Source organism: Vombatus ursinus, unplaced genomic scaffold, assembly GCF_900497805.2.
Source record: "Vombatus ursinus unplaced genomic scaffold, bare-nosed wombat genome assembly UNPS02014812.1, whole genome shotgun sequence".
NCBI classification, from domain to species: Eukaryota; Metazoa; Chordata; class Mammalia; order Diprotodontia; family Vombatidae; genus Vombatus; species Vombatus ursinus.
This window is the reverse complement of record NW_020954590.1, coordinates 14,305,686-14,329,604: the sequence shown is the minus strand read 5'-3', so window position 1 is coordinate 14,329,604 and position 23,919 is coordinate 14,305,686. Positions and strand designations below refer to the sequence as shown.

At 33.8% G+C, this 23,919-nt stretch overlaps 1 protein-coding gene across 1 annotated transcript in view; it reads right to left on the bottom strand.

The window, feature by feature from the left end:
* LOC114054096 (phosphatidylinositol 3,4,5-trisphosphate-dependent Rac exchanger 2 protein) overlaps positions 1–23,919 on the bottom strand; it is a 385,890-nt gene that overhangs the window by 211,414 nt on the left and 150,557 nt on the right. The window contains exons 9-12 of the mRNA XM_027877210.1: positions 22,857–22,960; positions 11,824–11,973; positions 9,916–10,060; positions 3,759–3,859 (exon numbers count right to left, since the gene is read on the bottom strand). Coding sequence (XP_027733011.1) covers positions 3,759–3,859; positions 9,916–10,060; positions 11,824–11,973; positions 22,857–22,960 — 500 coding nt within the window. The remainder of the gene's footprint in view (positions 1–3,758; positions 3,860–9,915; positions 10,061–11,823; positions 11,974–22,856; positions 22,961–23,919) is intronic.

Sequence of the window (23,919 nt, the reverse complement as noted above, 5' to 3'; positions counted from 1 at the left end):
AGAGAGAGAGAGAGAGAGAGAGAGAGAGAGAGAGAGAGAGAGAGAGAAAAGAAAAAAAGACTGAAGACAGAACCTTGGACAGTGCCAGTGGTAAAGGAATGAGAAGAAAAGTCAATGGAGGAAACAAAGTTAGAGAACATCACTATGAGAATCAATATAATGCAGAGACATGGATGGAAAAGAGAAAGAACTTTAAGAAAGGGTGGTGTGGTCAAAAGCTGTAGAGAAGCTGAACTGGAAAAAAAATAAAATAAAATTGTTGATTGATAAACTAGAAAGTCACTGGTGACCTTCAAGAGACCAGTTTCAGTCAAGTGGTGGATAGTCACCTTTCAAAGGATTGATTAGTGAATAGTTAGATATAAAATGAAGGCAATGAATTGCTATTGAATCTGATTTCTGATATTCTCTGGCAGAAGGAGAATATTATGAAGTCAAGGTCTTTTTACTTTGCCAGCAGAAAGTGTTGGCAGATTAGACCTACTAAAAACACATACATGTGCACACACACACGTGCATGCAATCACACATATGCACAGTTCTCTTTTTGTAAAGAAAAATACATATTTATTAGAAACACAGTATTTAGATCTCTGCTAATTATTTGGGAAAATTTTAATTATGATCCAAATTTGTTTATGTACTAGATAACTTATTTATATGGGCAATTTAAATATTATTAATCAAAATTCATTTATGAACCATATATTTGAAAAGGTAATAGTAATAATATTCTTAACTGCATCCTAGATGGTATAGAATATTTTATATTCTCAGAGTTCTATTGGAATTGGGACACCTAAGCCAGGAACCCTAACTTTCAAAACCTTCCACTAGGCCTGAACTCATAGTGGCTTACAAAGAAAGCTTCTAGGAAATTCCCTAGGTAAAATGTCACTATCCTTCCAAAGACTGACACAAATACCCCAGTTTTTAATCTTAATGCCCTTCTTCACTTCTCCCCTAAATGACTGTCTTTCTGATTGACCAAAGGTAACATCATATGATGTCATTTGAGAGGAGTTACAGAGGAATAAAGGACATTGTATAATGTTCTTCCTGGGCCAGAAAAGTACAGACCACCTTTCAATAAGTATATAGCACTGTTAAGGAAATGTATTTTGTAGACCGAAAAGGTCTAAAACTTATATAGTAAGGAAAAGAAGAATATATTGAGGATGAAAGATAGAAAATTGGTAAAGTTGCAGAGAAGGAGAAAATGGAATCAAAAGCTAAAGTAGGAGCATTGGTTTTAATAAGAAGGAATGTCTATTCATCTTCTTTAGAAGAGAGCTCTTATCACTGATTTTTTTTTAGCAATTGGGGTTAAGTGACTTGCTCAGGGCCACACAACTAGTAAGTGTCAAGTGTTTGGTCTGAGGCTGAATTTCAACTCAGGTCCTCCTGACTTCAGGGCCAGTGCTCTATCCACTGCACCACCTACCTGCCCCTCTTCTCACTGATTTTTTAAAGGCTTTCTATACACCAAAATACTTACAGTAGCACTTTTTGTGGTAGCAAAAAAAAAAAACCCTAGGAAAAAATAGATGCACAGACATTGAGGAATGGTCAAAAAAGTGGGACATGAGTGTAAAGGAACATTTATGTCCTATAAGAAACACTGGATATTATTAATACAGAGGGCAAGAAAGTCTTACATGAACTAATGCAAAGTAAGGTAAGCAGAGCCAAGAAAATAATATGCATAATAACTACATCAATGTAAATGTACAACCACCACAAAACAATTAAAAACAAATGTTGGAAAATCATGAAGAGCAAGCTTGACCCCAAAGCAGAGATGAAAAGTCACCTCCTCTGTCTCCTTTGTATAGGTGGGGGTCCATAGGTATGGAAAATTGTATATATTGTCAGGTTTGTTTCCAATGCATCTATTGGTTTGGATCCTCCTCTTTTTCTTATTTATTTTTTTTAATAAATTATTTTATATGGAATGGCTCTCTGGGAGGGGAAGGAGAGATGGGGAAATTTAGGCAATGCAAAAACAAACAATATCAATAAGTCATTTTTTTAAAGAGAAGGTCCTTGAAGAAAAAAAAAGCTGACTTTCATTTTTGTATTCCCTGTGCTTAGCACTGTGTCTTTTCTGATTGTTGATTGATTTAATGATTAGAATAGAAGCAAAGGAAGAAAGTAGTGATACAAAATTATGGAGCTGAAGAGAAAGAATGAAAAGAAACTTCTTTTATGTTAAATGACCTCAGTTTTCATTGGAAAGGAGAAGCTGTCTTTCAAGGGTGCCTAGGAGCCCATGAGAAAGAAGCCAAGGCCTTAACAACAGTAAGATTGAAATGTGAAGACTGGAATGAGAGGTCAACAGGATGTAACAAAAGGATTGTGGCATCTGAATGCCAAGTTCATGATGCTTAAGAAAAAAAAAAACCACCTAAAATTAATCATTCAGAGAGAGGACCAGAAACTCACTTTCAACAAACATTCCTCATTCTGACTAATCTATACTTTGTTTACTGTTGATTATTATTTTTATCTTTATCATGCAAATAAAATAATAATTATAGACTCAAAGAATTTCAAAATTATAAGAAACGGACCTCAGAGATCAAGTAGGCCACATTATATCTGAGTAAGAAATTCTGCGATAACATAACTGACAAGTTAACCAGGTGTTACTTGAAGATTTCATGTGAGGGGGAACCTGCTATCTCCTAGTCTTGCATGTTCTGCTTTGGCATAATACTAACTTGGGGTAGTTCTTCCTTGCATAAAGCCTAAATATACCTTGATGAAGTCTCTACCAATTGTTCCTAATTGTACTGTTCTAGACAACTTTAAGAAGTGCAGCTTTTAAAATCTAGTCATTTTCCTTTAATGATTTCTAAATCATAACATTCTGTATAGATTTCAATAACCATGAGTTTCAGAAAGCCCAATTCATGATAGATTTGCAGAAAACCCATCAGTTTATAAGAATAATATTATTTCCATGTTCTAAGGAAAACCTGATTACACCTGGTTCTACAAAATATTACTCATTTTGGAGGTCAATCACTCCATTTTGTATGTAGGAGTGCACAAATTTTATAATGATCTGGAATGAAAGGCCTGGCAGCTGGTGGCTTTATACCTAAAAGGAGAAATAAATGCCAAAACTCATGGGTCAGCCTCACACTATTACACTTTACAGAAATAGTGACAGAACATGGTCACTGCAGGGTCACTTGCCATTACTCTTATCTATGGTAATAATGACCTATTGGAAAAAATTCAAAATCTATTGAATGGAAAAATCACTATTACTGTATTCAGGTCAATGTTTTCATTTAGTGCTTGATTCTATTTCACTACAGAAAACCTTTTAGGATCCCATAAGTAAAAGAACATGTAAAAAGATGAAAAGAAATACAAGCATTACCTGGAGAGGGGAAAAAAGAGATAAATCAAACTGGTTTAACATGTGTTCAAATTTTTCTAGATATGTCTTTTCATAGAAGAAGGAAATAAAATCAAGTTATTCTCGTGTTTATACTTAAAAATTCCATGAGTAAAAAGAATGATACCTTGATATTTTACATTTCATTATATATAATTATCTTATTTTTTAACATAAATTATTTAAATATTTTATGAGCACAACATATCAGATCACCATAAATGTTAACATATACTAAAAACACAAATACATAAGAATTGAGAATACACATAAGAAAATAGATGCAACCTTGGAATTGCACCTGAATGAAAATCTTTAATAAGCTATCATTGTAAAGTATACTTACCATGGTGGATAATGCCATTCTCTAATAATGCTTGTCCCAAATGAACTCCTTCCTCAGGTTTATGAATCTCACCAATCTCCAGTAACCAGGATACAAATTCACTATGACAGAAAGGCAATGAGGAAAAAAATACATTCAATAGGTAGACTTGCTCTCTTCTTATATTGTGCATTCACCAAGCACCTAAAAGGAGATCTTCATAATATAGATGATTGATGCGAATTGCTCTTATATCAAATGTGTTTAGTCCTGCTAAGTATCTTTTTCAATCCAAGTCTATTTAACATAATCAGGTCTATGCTGATACATCCCAAGTCCCATTTTCAGTAATTTTTGTTGAACTCAAGATCTCCAGGCAATAGAAAGAACTAAAAACTGGGGAGCAATTTATTATAAGAAAGTTCAAAAATAGGCAAATCTCTTATGCCCACTTCTTATACTGTGCATTACAATGAAGTCCAGCTGGATGAGAGACTTAAATATCTATGATATAAAAATAAAGAACACACAATAAAGAATTTATCTTAATTATAGAAGAGAGAATTTTTGATTCAGCAAATAGTATTAAGTATTAGGAATATTATATATGTGCTTTACTACATGAAGACAAAATTTATATACAACAAAAATCATAAAAAGAAAAATAAAAGATTGGGAAAATACTTATTACAAATATGATGATAAAAATTGACATAAAGTATATAATCGAGGATTAAAAAGTCACAGTTGGAATTCCCATTCTACAATGGATAAGGACATAAAGAATATGAACAGAATTCCCATAAAAAAAGAAACTTTTAATAATCATTTGTAATATATTGGACTTCTTATAATAATAAATACAAATCAAAACAATTTTGAGATACTACTTGCTATCAATGAGACAGATGACAATATTAAAGCTACGAAATTCATTGTGTCTGAGGATGTCAAAAAACTTGTATTCTCTACTGATAGAGAACTGAAAAATGATAAAATCTTTTCTGAAAAAGCAAACTGTAATTATGGAGTAAAAAGTAATCATATCCTTTGACTTAACTAGATTTTTGGAAACATACTCAAAGTGTTATAATAAAAAAAGAACAAAGAAAAAGAACTATCTAATCAAAGATGTTCAGGGAAACATTATATATAATCTCTCAAAGTGGAAACCTAAATGTGCAATATATCAAGGAAGTAATTGGGAAAAAAATCCAACTGTGATTCACTAAGGGAAATACAAGACCAATAGTTATGAGATACACAGATAAATCTAGAGATGTCTATATGAAATAATACAAAGCAAAAAAAAAGAAAGCAGAAACAGAATTAAAGTGTACAAACTAACTGTGACCATATAAGAGGAAAACTAAATGAGAATAAATAGAAATACAAAGAACACTGGAAAGGATTTGAGTAATTGAAAAATGGGCAAATATCTAATAATAATCATATTCTTATTAAATATGGCTCAATAATAATCTAAATTAATTGACTCAACATTAAATTTAGAAAAAAATACTTTAAGCCTTCCTACCAAGAAGTGTGGAAAACTTTCACTATGCTATGATTTCTGTCTTCTAAGCAGTATAGGTAAATTTCATACTTATTGCCAATTTATGGTCAATCAACAATGAGGCAACAGAATTATACCAGAACCTTTCTATCTACCTGGTTAAAAGAGGAATATGTGTGTATCCACATATGTGCACATGCACACACATCCTCACTTGGGTATGGAAATCTATCTTACCCAACAGGGAAGTAGGAGAATAAGGAAATAAGAGAAAGAGGGAGGGTGATAAAAGGCAGGCTAAATTAAGGGAGGCAGTAATCTGAAGAAAAACAGATTTCTGAGGAAGGACAGGGTAAAAAGAGAGAATGACAAAAAAGAAGAAAATAGGATGGAGGGAAATGCACACTTAGTATATAATTTATAGTACAGATTTAATATATATGTGTAATATGTAATCATATTACATAAATTACATCATAACTGTGAATGTAAATGGGATGAACTCATCCATCAAACAGAGGTGGATGGCAGAATGTATTAGAAAGCAGACCCCTACAATATGCTCTTTACAAGAAGTACACTTGAAAAAAAGAAACACACACAAAGTTAAAATAAATGACTGGAGCAGAATCTTATGCTTCAGCTGACATAAGAAAGACTGGGGTAGCAATCATGATCTCAGATAAAGCGAAAACAGATCTTATTAAAAGAGATATGTGAGAAAACTACATCTTGTTAACAGGTACCAACATCAATACTAAACTTATATGCACCAAGTGTCATAGCATTCAAATTCTTAAAGGAAATGTTAAATGAGTTATAGGACAGTAAAACTATACCAGTGGGGGTCCTCAACATTCTCCTTTCAGGGCTAGATAAATCTAACCATAAAATAAAGAAGATAAGGAGATGAAGAGAATGTTAGAATAGTTAAATATGATAAATGAGAAGAAAATTGAAAGTGTATGGAAAGGAATATACTTTTTTCTCAGCTGTATGTGGCACCTTCACAAAAAGCAACCATGAAATAGGGTATAAAAAACTCATAACCAAATTCAGAAAAGCAAAAACACTAAATGTACCTTTTTCATATCATAATGCAACAAAAATTACATTCAACAAAGGGATATGGAAGCACAGATTGAAATTAATTGGAAACTAATTAATCTAATTTTAAAGAATGAGTGGTCAAAGAATAAATTATACAAACAATAATTTCATTAAAGAGGATTACAATAATAAGATTACATATCAAATATTGTGGGATGCAGTCAAAGCAGTACTTAGGGGAAAATTTATATCTCAAAATGACAATCTAAATATAATGTATGAATATTTACAAAAATATAAATTGCCCAGATTAACAAAAGGAAATGGAATGCTTAAATAACCCTATCTTAGAAAAAGAAATTGAATGAGGTATCACTGAGCTCCCTAGGAAAAATCCCAAGGATCAGGTGAATGTACAAGTGAATTCTACCAAATATTTAAGAAATAATTAATCCCAATACTATATAAACTACTTTAAAATAGATAAAGGAATCCTGTCAAATTTCTTTTAGGATACAAATATGTTTTTGATACCTAAACCAGGAAGCACAAAAAAAGAAAAAGAAAGCTAGAGACCAATTTCCCTAATGAATATTGAAGCAAGGAGATTACGGTAATATACCACCAAGGTCATAAACTATGACCAGGCGGAATTTATACCAAAGATGCAAGACTGGTTCAATATGAGGAAAACTGTCAGAATAACTGACCCTGTGGATAAAAAAAGAAAACCAAAAAAAAAAAAAACACATGATTTTATCAATAGAAGTAGAAAAAGTTTTTGACCTATTACAACACCCATTATTATTAAAAACACTAGAAAGCATAGGAATCAATGGAGCTTTTCTTAAAATGATAAGTAGTACCTGTCTAAAACAAAGAGCAAAATTTATCTGTTTTGGATATAAGCTAGAAGCCTCCCCAATAATATTAGTGGTAAACCACAGATGTCTATTATCACCACAATAGTTAAGTAATGTATTAAAAATGATAGTTATAGCAATAATACAATTAAAAGAAATTGAAGAAATGAAAATGGACAAATGATATGGTGATATATTTAAAGAACCCTAGGTAATAAACTAAAAAACAATTTGAAACAATTAACAATTTTAGCAAAGTTACAGAATATAAAATAAGCCCACATAATTCATCAGCATTTCTATATATTACCAACAAAACATAGCAGGAAGAGATAGAAAGAGAAATTTTATTTAAGATAACTGCAGACATAAAATATTTGGCAGTCTACCTGTCAAGATAAACCCAAGGACTTATATGAAAACAATTAATAAACTCTTTTCACATAAATAAATACAGACCTAAAAAATAATTGGAGATTTATTGCTCATAGGTGGTCCGAGATCACTATAATAACAATGGCAGTTCTACCCAAATTAATTTACTTATCCATTGGCATACCAATCAAACTATCAAAGAACTATTTTATAGAACTAGAAAAAAAAAACAAAATTCATCTGGAAAAACAAAAAGGCAAGGATATTAAGGGTGTCAATAAAAAAAAATTGGAAGGAAGGTGGCCTAAGCTATACCAAATTTCAAACTATACTACAAAGTGGTAATCATCAATACAATCTAGTACTGGCTAAGAAATACAGTGGTGGATCAGTGTAATAGATTATGTACACAAGACACAGTAGTAAATGATCACAGTACTCAAGTATATGATAAACTCAAAGACCCCAACTTTTGGCACAAGAAGTCACTATTTGACAAAAACTACTAGGAAAACTGCAAAGCAGTTTGGCAGAAACTAGTCATGCACTAGCATCTCACAATGAATACCAAAATAAAATCAAAATGGGAAAATAATCAAATTAGAAATAAAGGTGATATCATAAGTAAGGGATCATAGAAAAATATGCCTGTCAGACCTATGGGTAATGGAAGAATTTATGATCAAACTAGAGATTCAGAGGATTGCAGGAGGTAAACTGGATAATTTTGGTTACATTAAATTAAAAAGGTTTTATTTAAACATAATCAATGCACCTAAAATTAGAAGGAAAGCAAGAAAGTGGGAAAAATTTACAGCAAGTTCTCTGATAAAGGCCTCACTTTTCAAATACACACACACACATATGAGTGAACCAAATTTATAAAAATGAGGCAATCTCTAATTGATAAATGGTCAAAGGATATGAATAGGCAGTTTTCAGAAAAAGAAAACAGCTTTCAGTAGTCATGTGAAACATGTTTTAAATCACTATTAGTTACAGAAATGCAAATTAAGATAACTCTGAGATACCACTTCACAACTATCAGATGGACTAACATGACAGAAAAGGAAAATGATAAATGTTAGAAGAGATATGGAAAAATGTTGGCACTAATGCATTGTTAGTGGAGTTGTGAACTGGTCCAACTATTCTGGAGTATCATTTAAAATTATGCACAAATACCCTTTGACCCAGCAATACCAATACTATATGTATCCCAAAGACATAGAAGAAAAGCAAAAATGACCTATATGAGTAAAAATATTTATAGCAATTCTTTTTTTTTATTGTGGGAAGGAATTGGAAATTAAGTGGATTCCCATTAATTGGGGAATGGTTGAACAAGATATAGTACATGATTGTGATGGAATACTATTATGCTTTAAGAAATGATGACCAGAGAGAGAATAGAATAAATGGGGGATGGGATAGGATGAAGGGAAATATACTTAGTTTTTCACAACATGACTACAATGGAAGTGTTTTGCATGACTACACATGTATAACCTGTATCGAGTTGCTTGCCTTTTCAATGAGGGTGGATGGGGAGGGAGAAAGGGAGAAAATTTGTAACCCAAAGTTTTAAAAACATATAAAAAAATTGTTTTCACATGCAACTGGGAAATAAGAAATACAGGAAATAGGGTATTGACATATATTCTGCCCTATAGGAAAATAGAAGGGGTAGGGAATAAAAGAAGGGGAAGCGGAGAAATAGAAGGGAGGGCAGATTAGGGGAAGGGGTATACAGATTGCATGCCATCTTGGGGTGGGGGGAGGGATGAGATGGGGAGAAAATTTGGAACTCAAAATCTTAAGGAAGTGAATGTTGAAAACTAAAAACAAATAAATTTTTTTTAAAAAAAAGGGGAAAAGAAAGAAAAGAAAAGAAATGATGACCAGGGTGGTTTCATAAAAACCTGAAAAGACTTATATGAATTCATGCAAGTGAAATGTACAAAACCAGGAGAACATTGTACACAGTAATAGCAAATACTTTAATGATAACCAACTGTGAAAGATTTAGCTACTCTGATTAGGATAATGATCCAAGACAATTCCAAAGGACCCATGATGAAAAATGCTATCCATCTCCAGAGACAGCACTGAAAAATTCTGTATGCAGATTACAACATACTTTTTTCACTTTCTTTGTTTCTTGCTTTTTATTGTTTTTGGTTCTTTGCAACATGGCTAACATAGAAATATATTTTGGATGACTTCACATGTATCATTGATATATTGCTTGCCTTCACAATGGGTGGAAGAGGTGTGGGAGAGAGAAATAAAATTTGAAGCTCAAATTTTTAAAAAAAGAATGTTAAATATTTTTAAAAGAAACACATACCTCAATCAAGGATATCATACCTACCTTCCAAGAAAACATTTAGGAAATGTAGTCAATTTTCTCTTTCTGTCTTTGATAAGATTTCCCTGTTGACACATCATTTTGTAAAGTTTCTCTCCCTGTTCAGAGATCATGAGCCAGGTATCTTGTTCCATCCCCAGTTTTAAACCTAATGTAAATGAAAAATGAGGAAAAGGAAACAAACCCTGAGGTCAGTTTTTATGGCATAAATACATTTTTCATTCTCTAGCTATCAAAATAATATTATATGCTTTTAATAATGAAAATAAACTCATAGATTCATAGAATTTTAAAGGTTAAGGGACCATCTAGACCAACTTCATTTTATGGATGAGGAAAATGTAAACATATGTGAATAATGTCTTAGAATCCCATCAACATTATCATTAATATTTCATAAGAATTCTAGTAAATTGCACATAGCATCTTCCTTTCTCATTTCAATTTCAAATTTGTATTTTAGAATATATGTTTATGTACAACTAATCCAACTGTTAAAAAAATAATTAACTGGTCAACTCAATCAAAATTCAGCTACTGTTTTTTTTAACTGAATAATAATACTGTTTCACATCCATAATTGATCAAGGACAAAGCCTTCAATTACATTCTTCCTCCCACCCCAAATTACTTGATATTGATTTTCTATATATGTCCTCAAATAATAAATGTGCCTCTAAAAGAGTTCACTTTGCAATTTACAAGAAATTGACCCAACTAGTCTGTTACTACTTAATCTACTGAACAGGGACTAGAGAATAATGGGCCATGATAGGGAACATCCTATAGAAGAAAGTGTTACACTAAGGACGGCTTCAGTTTGCATCCCATCTGCAGTACATCCTAGCTGGGCAAGTATGGGTTATTTGATTTCTCTAAGCCTCAATTTCCTCATCTACAAAATAGGAATAATAATACTTATAGTTTATGCAAAGGGTTCTGAGGATCAAGTATGAGAATGAATATGCTATGCTGTGTTATACTGCTCAATCCTGTCTCTTATGAACAAATACTATGAAGTTGTTTGTCAGATGCCATGAATAGGCTCCAAAAATCATGGGACAAGAGACAGATTAAATACAAATAGTCTTATCAACAGAAGAATATGATTATTTTACCAATAATCTTTTTTCTTTCCTGTTTTCTGTTTTCAGTATCACAAGAGTACTATAATAGGATGCTCACAGAGAGGATGCCCCAAAAGCCTTAGCAAAGTTTTAAGCTCTGGGGGCATCTTGTAAGATAGTAAATCAAGAAGAATCATTTGCCTTTTCTTCTCTGCTTTTTCATAAGCAGAAAGTATAGTAGAAAGAAATCTAGACTTGGGTTCAGGAAATTAGGATTCAGATCCCAACTCCATCACATATCTTTACCAAATCATTTAACCTGTCTTGACTTCAGTTTCCTCATCTCTAAAATGGAACAGCTTTGTTGTCATCTAAGCAATTTCTTTGTCAACTTGGGAGGAGATTAGATGCCCAATTCATAAGGGCTGAAAGTGAAAATAAAATAAGATAATGCATGCAAGTCTTTTTAACCATAAAATATATAACCATTCTGCATTTATTGGGATTTAAATCATTATTTCATTATGTAAGCATTGTTGATGCAATGTTATGATTGCTAATTCCTAGGCCACTTGACGAACTCAAGTCAATATTAATTTATTAAGTACCTACTCTGGGAGAGAGCTAGAAAAATGAATGTGAGAGTCTCTGCACTAATGTAGTTTGCATTCTGGTAAGCCAAGTTCACAAATAAATAGATTATAAGAAAGGTGGGAAAGTGTGTTAAGAAAGGAACAAGGCAAGTGCCCTGGGAGTTCAGAGAAAGCAGAGATTTCTTTTGGTCAGAGTGAATAAGTAAAAATTGGCATAAAATGAAATATAGTACCTAATCATTGGCACCTACCTTTTCGCCTCTCTCTTTCTTTCATAATAGCTTCTAACCATTCATGCTTTTCTTCAGGTGTTTTGGCCATACACACAAACCATTTATTCTTCGCTGTATTGTGTATCTTCCAACCATTAACAACAATATGTCCACTGCTGTGGAAGTCAGCTGGAATGCAACAGTTTTTTTTTTAAATTGAAGGGTAGAATGTAATTTATATGAAATTCATTGAATTCACCCCAACATCTAGAATTTCTAAACTTTTCAAAGAATAATAAGATGACCTGTACCCTAAATGGCCACATTCTGCAAACAGTTGTAAGGGTAAGATTACATTCCCAACCCAATTAATAAAATTTTAACTGTATAAACAAGATAGTTCTATGATCTCTTCATAAGGTATGAATCCTTCTGAAGGGACATCAAGGGAATGGGAATAATTAGCTCACCAAAAAAGTCTGCCACACCTCTAAAGAGAGGAAGGATTTAAGCAGATAAGCAGTAGGCCAAGTTAGTGAGAGAAGACTCCAGGTTTCCAAGTACCTTAAGGAGGTAATAACCAGTGTGGTGCTCATTCCAGCTTTCAGGCTTATGAGAGCCCATTGTTAAATTTTCATCTTGAGCATTTACAACTCAGAAAGGCAATCACAACAAATCACAGTTTGATTTATTATTTTGTTGACCGTCTAGATTGAAGAAAGTGTTAATAAGGTAGATAAAACTTAAAAGCATACATATATATTTCTTACCACCACTACCCTAGCCCCTGTATTGCTCTATAGACATTCCTTGAACTTAATATGAGTGCAGTAGGGAAGCAAGGACTGAAGTCATCTCCAGACTAGAGGCATAATCACTACAGGCTAACAATAACTAGAATTTATATAATGCATTAAGGTTTCCAAAGTGTCTTATATCCATTAATTCATTTGAACCTCACAAAATCCCTGAGAATAACTTTATGCCTATACCAAGTGGGCTAGGGCAACAACATCTGGGGGGAAGGATATGAGTCCAGAGGGTATTAACAATTCCACCCCAGTGACCATGTCACCAGACAGAAGGGACCAGTAGGATATCAAGTATCCAGATAAGAAAATAAGAACATATATAGGGCAAAATAGGTCATTGAAAAAGATAGCCTGTGAAGAGACACAGAGACAGAGAGAGAGAAAAGACAGAAATCAGAGACAGAGACACAGAAAGAGAGCAGGCGCAAAAAGACAGGCAGACAAAGATAATGATAAACAAGGACAGAGAAAGAGACAGAGAAAGACTGAAAACAAATGCAGAAAAATATGGACATGTATATATATATATATATAAGAAAGATAGCCACCAGAGTGAGGAGTCATCTTCATAAAGCATAATCCCTTACACCAGAGAACAATGCTGGGTATGGACTCAAGCAAGGACTTGCAGAAACCAGAGATCATGAAATTACCTTTTGGACATATGATCTCAACATATATGCCTTAACTACAATTGTACTCTAAGTCTGTGCCCACTTCCTCATACATACTATTTTTATTTGTGAGAGGATGTACCCTAGAATTTTGGGAGAAAACATTTTGTTCCAACTGTTTTTAGTGTACCACCTTAGTAAATAACTTTGCTAAGAGTTAATTAAGAGTAACACAGGCTGATGATCATGGGGAACCACACAAACAGGGGTTCCACAGCACTATAAACCTAGATTCTCAAGGTTACCCCCTAGAACTCTGAGACTCCTAGTAACTGACTTCCCTCTGGTGATGTGGATGGCCAATGTGAATGTGAACTGAAGGACATAAGCATGCGATCTAGAAAAATATTTTCATCAAAGTGCACAAATAATAAATTCTGAAAGAATAAAATTACAGTGACATTTAGTTCTTCCAATTTTGAGCACCAAAAGACAGTTCCAAGCCTTGCATGAAAGATTTCTTAATTATTTTAGCTCACTATCAATCATAAGCACTCTGAGTAACATTTCATTTATTCTATCCAAAATTCTTTTCAAAAATTGTATTAGGAAATGCCATGTAGAACAGAATATACTCCCAGTTTTACAAAGCATAATAAAAACTAGAATAAAACTAAAGAATTCCCAAAAGATGTGTTTACCACATAGTAGTAACAAGAGTAAATAATGCAAATATATGGTAATAAATGCATTATTGTATACAGTTAAAAAGCTAGCTACCCTTGTTCCCAAAACCTGTCTTGCACTCTTGCCATTCATTTGGCATGGTTCCAAACCCATTTTTTTAAAGAGTCTGTTGTTATATGCTTCCAGATTCCATAAGTCCATTTTTGCCAAACACCCACAGAGTGCTCAAAAATACTGACGGTTAAACTAGTGCCACTTCATTTCAACTGAAATAGATATAAGAGTATTTCCTTATTCATAGTATGTACTTTTGCTTTATAACCCTAAACAAGCAAAGAATGCAAACAGGACAAAGTAGCCACTAGAGAGTACCTACATTATAGAATCTTCACCAATAAGCAATCCCAAGAACCTCAGTGAAAATATTAGTATCTGCTGATAAATGACATTTTGTCTTCCCTCCAAAAAACTTACCTGGGCAAAATGATCATTTGGAGTTGATAAAAATGAGAGAGTCTGGGAAATTGTCACTGACATTATGAAAAGTAGACTATTCTGTTGCATTTTCACAAATGATCAATTTTATTCAGTAAGAGCTCATTAAGTCAAATTAGGTCAAATCAAGTCAACAAGCATTGATTAAGAGTTTACTATGTGCCAGCCACTGTGCTAAGCCCTGGGGATACAAAATGCAAAAGAAAGTCCATGACCTTAAGGAGCTCACAATCTAATGGAGGAGACAACATACCAACAATGGTGCACAAACATAGATATAAGGATACAAGATATTTAGAGATAATCACATAGGGAAGGTACTACCATTAAGAGGACTAGGAAAGGCTTCTGTCAGAAAGTGGGACTTTATCTGGGACCTGGAAGGAAGCCAGGGAAATGAAGAGGCAGAAAAAAGAAAGATGAGTATTCCATATATGGAGGACAGCCAGAGAAATTTCATGGAATCAAGCGATGAAATGTCTTGTTCCTGGAACACCAGGGAGACCAGTGTCACTGGTTTGTTGAGTGCATGCATAAAAAGACTGGAAAGGTAGAATGGGGCCAATGTCTTCATTACATGAAGACAAGAATAAAATCTATATCTCCCCTAATCTATTCCTTTGCTTTTACCAGATTATTTCTATGTATGGACACAGACTTCCAAAAAGCATACTGCCAAACTTTACTAAATTAATTCCAGAACTATCTGAAACATTCTTAATTAAGCATGTCCAAGTTTACATTATATCTTCCCTAGATCAGATAGAATATATGTCATAATCTTATAAGTATTGAAACTAATTTATAATAGTTTGGGGAACTGAAAGCAACAGCATTTTTTTGCCCCTACTCTCAAAAGACAGTCATCACCACCCCAAAGACTGAAAAGTTTGTAAATTGTATACCTTGGTATTCATTAAATTAGTAGAAAAATTTGAAAGTTTTAGCACAGAATTAAATCCTTAATTATCCTTATTTTCACTCTCTGCCTCCCATTTCATTTCTCTCACTTCTTCCCTCATGTGGCCAAATCAAAATAAAGGAATAGCCATAATTGCTATCAGCTTCTTTTTCTCTGTCTCTCTGTCTGTCTGTCTCTCCTCTATGTCTCTTTCACCCTGTATCTCTCTGTTTCTTATCTGTCTCTCCTGACTCTCCCTCTTTCCCCTCCCCCTCTCTCTTTCTCTATATGTTCCTTTTCCCCTTTCCTCTATCTCCTCCCTCCCTCTTTTTCCCCCTTCTCTCTTTCCCTCCACTCTCTCTTCTACATCTGCTTCTCCTTCCTCTCTTCCCTTCACTCTCCCTTCTCCCTCCCTTCCTATATCCCTCTTTCCCTCCTTAACACCTCTTACTTTTTCAGAGACAGACCCCAAATGAGTGATTTCCCTAGTCCTGCCTCCCTCCCTCAAAAAAAAAAGTCAAGCAAATATTCCTCCCTGGGTAATTCCTTGGTCAATCTTCTTTTCAAGTCTGGTTGTGTAGGAACACACCCAACTATATACAAGCATCTACATTTATACTGCACAGCTAAAGAGGGTGGGAAAGTCATGTTCGCTTAGAAATAATCTCTGATGGAACCAAGAGGCACTGTAGATTCAGAGTGCCAGAAACACAAACCTACCTTTCTAGAGGCTCCCCAAATTGGCCGCAATTCTGCTGCCATAGTCTAAGGCCTTATTTCCTCACACCTGCAAGAGCTGTATCAATCTCCTGTCACAACTCTCTACCCCTCATCTCCCTTTAAACCATTCTGAATACTGCTGCTAAACAAATCTTCCTGAAAAACCACTTTCCTCTTGTTAACCACCCCCACTCAAAATTTTTTTTATTTCTATTACATTCCATCTGATTTCCACCTAGCTCCACCCTACTTATCTCAACTTGTTCCCCACTATCACCCAAAGTGTTTCCTCCACTTTACTTCAGTTTGTATCTTCACTGTCCCTTGTCAACATCCATGCTATTGAACATACTGCTGTCTATCCTGGACAGTCCCTCTCTTCTTCCCTTCACCTATCCATATACTTTCCATTCTTCCAAAGACCATTTATATTCCATGTTTTCCAAGAAGCTATTTTCTACTACTATAGACTTTAATGATCTCTGAATTCCTAAAATGCTTATGATGATGATGATGATCATTTATTATTTATTAGTAACATTTATAAGACCACATTTGAGCTGCTCTAAATTTTAGAATGTTTTCCCTTATATCTTCTTCTCCACAGTATCCAATTATTGCCCCTAATTCTGCTTGCCAAAGATAAAGAAAATATACTTAACTTGTATATACAAATATAGTAATGTAATTGGGTCTACCCTGATAACTGAGGTGCAAGATTTTGCTTCTCTAATTTGAACATCCCCAGTTCTTTCAATAGATATATTTTTGACATAATTTCTATTCTCCTCTCCCATCCTTGTCATTCTACTCTGGACACACAAGAGTTTGTTAACATCTTTCATAAACATTGAACCCCATATTACTCCAGATGTGGTTCAGTGGATTATCACCTTCCTCCTTCCAGAAATTGTCCTCTGTTCATCTAGCCCAAAACCAAATGAAATGAGGGATAAATAATTGAACTTGCAAAAAAAATGTTCATACTGTTAGGTTTACAAAGCATGCTATACATGCTGTATCATTTGATTCTCAAAACAACTCTGTGAGGTAGTTGCTATTCTTACAATCATTTTACAAATGAGGAGAATGAAATAGAGAGGTTAAGTGACTTACTTACTTATTCAGGGTCACACTGCTAGTAATGGCCTGAGGCAAGATCTGAATACAGGCCTTCCTGGTTCTAAGTCCAGTATTCTCTCAAACACTATGGCATCTACTTGTCTTACTTATAGTAATCACACACGTGTGTGTATACACACATACATATATATATATAATGTATTTATATATGCATTTATGTACTGTAAATAAATAAAATGTATTTATATGCACACACACATGTATATATATGTATGTATATATAATATACACACATGCTTTGCACAGTGCCTGGCACATGAAAGGCATTTAATAAATATTATTTATTGATTGATATATGTATATGCTTGCATATACATGTATGTACATACACAAATGTATAGATGTACATGTATATATAGGTGCACATATACATTATTATAGATAAACCTATGTATATAAGTTAATCTGCTCAAGTACATCATAATTTCCTTGAGGGTAAATATCAGGTCTTATGCTAATTCAATATCTTGGCCACATTTTTTTCTTGTCAAGTGCTCAACACAATGAAAAGGACATAAGATATATTCAATGAATGCCTAATTAATTAATAGTGTGGCCCTAAAATTAACTAAGCTTGTAATCCAGGTTAACCTCAACAGCATCATCCCATATAAGAATATTGTTCCCATTTTTCAAGAGAGATGGCAATCTACTGGCCATTATATGTGTTGTTTATCATTTGGTCATTTTTCAGTTATGTCAAACTCTTTGTGATCCTTCCTGCTGTTTTCCTGGCAAAGATATTAAAGTGGTTTGCCATTTCCTTCTCCAGTTTGTTTTATAAGTGAGGAAACTGAGGCAGAGTTAAGTGATTTGCCCTGGATCACACAGCTAGTAAGTGTCTGAGGCCAGATTTGAACTTAGGAAGAGTAGTTTTTCTGACTCCAGGCCAGGAACTCTATCCAGTGTGCCACCCAGCTACCCCATTATATGTGTATGAATATCCAATTTAGATTTGTACTCCACAAGATCAGTCTACAGCCCTAGGCACAGGATAAAAATAAAGCTCATTGCCTCACAGATATGGTGAGTGATACTTCAAAAGAAAGCCAATGTGATAGCATTTTTAAAAATTTAATGTGAAATGATAATTAAACATTTATAGGGGTTAGATTTTATCTCCTTACTTGCTGTTTAAATTTCTTGATGAAAAAGCTGCTGAGCAATTTGGGGTATATATACAAAACTGATATTCCAAGTAGCTTATATTTTAACAATGATTGCACAACTATTTCTTGCACAGTCTTTTAGCAATTTTGATTCTTATTTAGTTCAACAGTCATACCCAGGGCACAAATAGTCATAGAACAATAACAAAAGCACTGATTTCCTTGCATTTCTTTAAAATGAGAAGGCTCAATTACACCATCCACTTTTGCTCTGGTAATTAAAGAGAGCTATAGATCTCAACTGGTCAAAATATTTAATTTCACAGAATGCATCATATAAAATCTTGAATTAAAATAGTTTTACAATGAGTACAAACTATCAAAGGTCATCACTGACTTTTAGTAAAGGCAAAGAAAATCTAAAGGGCAGCCCTGAATAAGTCACTAATTGCTTCAGAGCTTTATACTTTGCAAATTCTCTATTCTTAATTCTGCACACTTTTGCATAATGAGATGGGATTTTCTAAAACTGAAGTAACCATAAATCTCAGCAGACATACTGGTATCCTTTCAATAATTTTGCATCTTAATGAGATGGAAAACTGCCAAGTATTGTATACATGGGCTGGGAAATGTTAGAAAATGCCAGAATGCATTATTCACTGCATCAAGAAACTGATGACTAAATATTCTGTTCACTCCCATTCTGGGAATCAACAATGTGAGAGTATGTCTATATATATTTAAAGGAATTCTATTTAAATAACAATAATATGAATTAAGCCTACTTAAGGCTAAAAAACAATTATAATTGCATCAAGTCTAATGTTTTATAGCCTAATGGAACAAAAAACCCTTGATTTGAAAATAAGACTTGTCGAAATCACGCTAATTTGGATGTCACATTTTTCTCCTTATTATAATAAATTAGTTTATATCTTTGTATCTTTACAAAATATAGTTCATCAATACTTCAAGGATCCATGATTTCATCAGTGTGGATATTCTCTCCACTGATGCATTTTACCAGCTTTCGATATCTTAGTAGATATTCTCTGTGAATTGCCATAGCAAATTTAGCTTTTGGTGAACGACTGTCTTTTGATGCTCCCCGCAAAATAAAGCTGGCCCTTTAAGAACATGCACACAATTCATAACCAGACCTGTACTACAAGCATTTACTGCTTGGAAAATTTAAACTCTGTTGAAATACCCTTCAAGAACCCAGGGCCACCTTATATGCCAAGATGAAGCATTGAAGTAAGATTTTATTAAAAAACACATACATAAAGTTCCCTTTTATATGATGGGTTTAAAACAAAGAAATGAATGCATCCAATTTCCCAAACAAAGTTCAGTATTTAAACAAACAAAACAACAGTTACTAATTATCTTTAAAGAAAAAGTAAGACATTTCACTACTAAAATTTATCCCATAAGTACAAGTTTTTTATCAGGTTGAATGTCAATAAGCATTTTTCAAGCACCCACTGTGTACCAAACATCAGCAAATTAAACCTCTCTTCAACCACAAGGTGGGATTACTTCTTAATGGGGCATATTTATATCTATCAGCACCATATCATCCACAGTCTAGAGAAGCTGGAGGACATCATGATCCACAGGGAATCATCTTCAACCAGAACTCTGTGTTGGATCTCCTAAGGGCATATGCCTTTGATAAGCATACTTTCCCCTGCTTTGTGCTTTATCTGTTGTTAATGATCAGGGGGTCACTGAACAGGAAAAAAAATTGTTTTTTTGACTATAAGTATTTGTCAGCCCTTGCTTAACTTGTCTTTTTCTGATTTCAAATTCAGAGTTTAAATGAAAGCGGAATGGGGAGGAATGGAAGGGGACACATGCAGTCCTATGGACATTCATCTGTAGTGACTATTAACACAAAAGCTCCAGTCAGGAAACTGTCAGTAGATTTTAAATCCTGGATTGTCAGGCAACAATTGTGCAGTTAAGGTAGTGATCAGAATATTAAGAATCAAGAACAACAAAAGGGACAAGAGGCAGGGAGAGTACTTAGTTTGGCATAGGGATTATTTTAGAAAAGAATCAAGAATCAAGGGAAAGTCAAATTCAGGCTGGTGTTATGAAGCTCTCCATTTCCCCCAACTTTCTTCCCTTCTCCTTTCTTTTCTGATCAGTTCTACAAGCTTTTAAGTTCAATACTAAATCTTCTTTGATCATTTGCACTCACTGTAAAAACTATTTTAATTCCAGGCTTTTACATGATACATTCTGTGAAATTAATATAATGGAATGATCCCTGATTTAAGGTTTGAGAAGCTATAAGATGTTGATGAACCAGTCACTTAAATTTTCTGGGCCTTTCCAATCTTTCTAATTTAATCTTTTCTAATCTAAACTTTCTAGTCTGCAAAATGAGAGGTGCTGCGACAGTAGATTAAGTGGTAAGTGAGGACCCGTCTGTTTATAAAAATTCTCTTACAGGGTTTCCTTCTACCAATGAAAAAGAATGAAGAGTCTCCAAAGTCCTATAATCAGAACTGTTTATATACAGTAACAAAGGCTAATTTTCCTTGCAAGAAGCTGTAGTAAGTATCCGATTGCAGCTATTACAGAGGCCCTATTACTTCCTAAACATCTATTTTTCCTGGAAGACCTCCTGGGCTCTGAGTGAGTTTATCATCCACAAAACACAAACTGAAATCTTGCCAGGAAAACTCAGTTTCACTCTAAAGAAACCAATAAAACACACATCCGCCTATCTTCTGGCTCACCACTACCACCACCACAATTTGAATCTTAGTATAATATTACCATAGGCTAAGTTACCATAGGCTAACTCCCTTTTCTCTCAGATTCTACTTCTAAGATCCCTTCAATATTAACCCCATTCTTTCCTCCCTCATGGAGGCAGCTAGTGGCACAGCAGAAAGAGCACCAGGCCTGGAATCAAGAAACCTGAGTTCAAACTAGCTGCAGATCCTTACTAGCTATAAGACCCTGGGCAAGTCACTTAACTTTTGCCTCAGTTTCTTCAACTGTAAAATGAGGATAATAATAACATCCATACCTCAGGGTTGTTGTTAGGATCAAATGAGATAATATTTGTAAAAAATAGTCAGCACAGTGCCTGGCACATAGTAGGTGCTATAAATACTTATTCCCTTCTCTTCTTCTTTCTCTAGGCTAGAAGAAAGAGATGGTCCTGCTCTTCAACAAAGCCAAACTCTTCCAGTATATCAATGATTCTGTTCTATCCCATATTCTCTGGGGGCTAGCCCCTTCAATCCTTTGTATCAATTTCTTATCTTCAAGTCCTATTCAGTGGTTCCATCCCTACTGCCTAAAAATATGCCCAGATCTCTCCCAAACCTTAAGAAACTTCCTATATCCCTACTCTTTTCACTGCCAAAGTCTTTGGAAAAATTTCTACACATAATGCCTCCATTTCTTCACATCCCATTCTCTTTCAATCATCCCTTTGTAATCCGGCCTCCCACACCAACACTCAAAATACATTATTCTTTACATTACAAATCATCTTTCAACTGCTAAATCCAAAGACTTTTGCTCAGTCCTCATCCTTGCTGACCTGTCTGCAACTTTTGACTAACCACTCCTCCATATATATTCTCTTCTTCATGGTTTTCACTATACTGTTCTTTCTTGACATTGATGCTAGCTGTGGCTATGTGGCTGTATGTCTGACCACTGCTTTGAAGTCCCTTCTGCTAGCCATCATCCACATGCCACCATGTTATGGAAGTGTGTACATAAAGGCTCTATCTCTTTTCTTGCTATAATTTCTTTTGATAATCTCATCCATTGCCATGGATTAGAGCATAATCTCTTGGCAAATAGCTTCAAAATCAAGAAGTACTCATTAAGCAACTACTATGTGCCAGGCACTGTGAACAAAGACAAATATGAAATAGTCCCTTCTCATAAATTGCTTGTAATCTAGCTAGAAAAGGATAGCTGACGCAAAGCCATGTATATGGAAGATGGAGTATCATGGATAATGAATGATCAGGTTAACTAGACAATAGTGTGCATGACAGAGATAAATGGAAAAGATGGCATCAGGTTGCAAAGAGTTTTAAATGAAAAAAAAAAACAGCATTAGGAGAATTAGGAGAAGAATCCCCCATAGCACCCAAATAATGCTTGAAGAACTCAGCTGAGAAAGAGCTTACTACCACCCAAAACAACACATACTACTCTTGAATACCTCTATTTTTTAGAAAGGTTTTTCCCCCTTAAATCCAACTTAAATTTGTCTTTTTATATTTTTCACTTGTTTTTCTTCATTTAGGTTAACCTACATCATAAAAGCATCTTGAATTTTGTTATATCACATTTACACTTATAGTAGAAATAAGTAATCTCAAATATAAAAATTAGTTATATTTACAAAACAGTTCAGAAACCAAACTACTATTCAATCCAGAATAATTGTTTATGTATGTAATAACCACGACTTCCATATATACCCAAAGCTAAAGGCTTCTAAGCTCCAATGCATTAAATAAATGATGATTCTAAAGAAAATTTTATTCATGCATATTTTTCACACTAAAAATCCTTTACCAATCTAATAATTACTTACCTGTTCCATCATCCACGTTCTCAACTTCCATCACTTCAGTATTGATTCTGCCACGAAAAAGATAACGGTGCCCATCTGTAGAGGCCTTGCTATTTTTTAACCTCCTTATAAGGAAATAAAACCAATGAAACACTTTATGAATATATATTAATTGTGCAAAATATTGAAATTAAAGGATAACTGAAAAACTGCAGATAAACCAGTTTTTATAAAAATCAAGACATTTTTATTTTTACAACTACCTCATTATCAAGTCATTGCATTTTTCAGAACCTCAGTATTTTCATCTAGAAAATGGGGATTAAAAAATACATGTACTACCTTTCTCACAAATTTGTTGTGAGGAAAATGTATTTTACAAAATCTAAAGTGTTATGCAAAAGTGAGTTATTATTGTTATTATTGTTATTACTTAAATTCCTACTGAGTTTTTTAAACTAAATATTTAGATTTTTATTTAGATTTAACAAGAAAAGAAATATTTGACTAGATTTTTGACAGAGACAAGAACCTATTCAGCCACTTGGTGGATGTTTTTGCCAAAATACAAAATCTGATTTCATTTAATACACAATGATAATTCTTATTTAGATAATATAGTCACAAATAGGCCATAAAAATTAATTATAACCAGTTCGTTTTCAATCACCCTCAGACTCCACCCCTCCTGAAATCTATTCTGACACTCTACTACTGGGCTCCATGCTGCCCAAGCATCCAACTGGCAACATGTCATCCAAGGGTCTTTCCAATTTCAATTTTAAATTTTTTTAAACTCTCTTGCGCTAAAAATACTATGAAACTACATCATACCTATTCATTCTAGGAATCCTGCTCTTACAATATCTAGGCTGCATGGAGTTTATCCAACTATGTCTTTTTTTCTTCTTCTTCTTGATCAGGAACCCTAAGATGGAATGAATGTTGCCTCCCAAGGTTTTAATCAAATCTACTCCAGCAATCATTTCTTTCCTATTAGTCAATATATAGTCCAGAATTAGAATTCACTTTTTTACTTTCTCTGCCTTTAAAAGAGTAAAATTATAATTAAGGTAAATTAAAA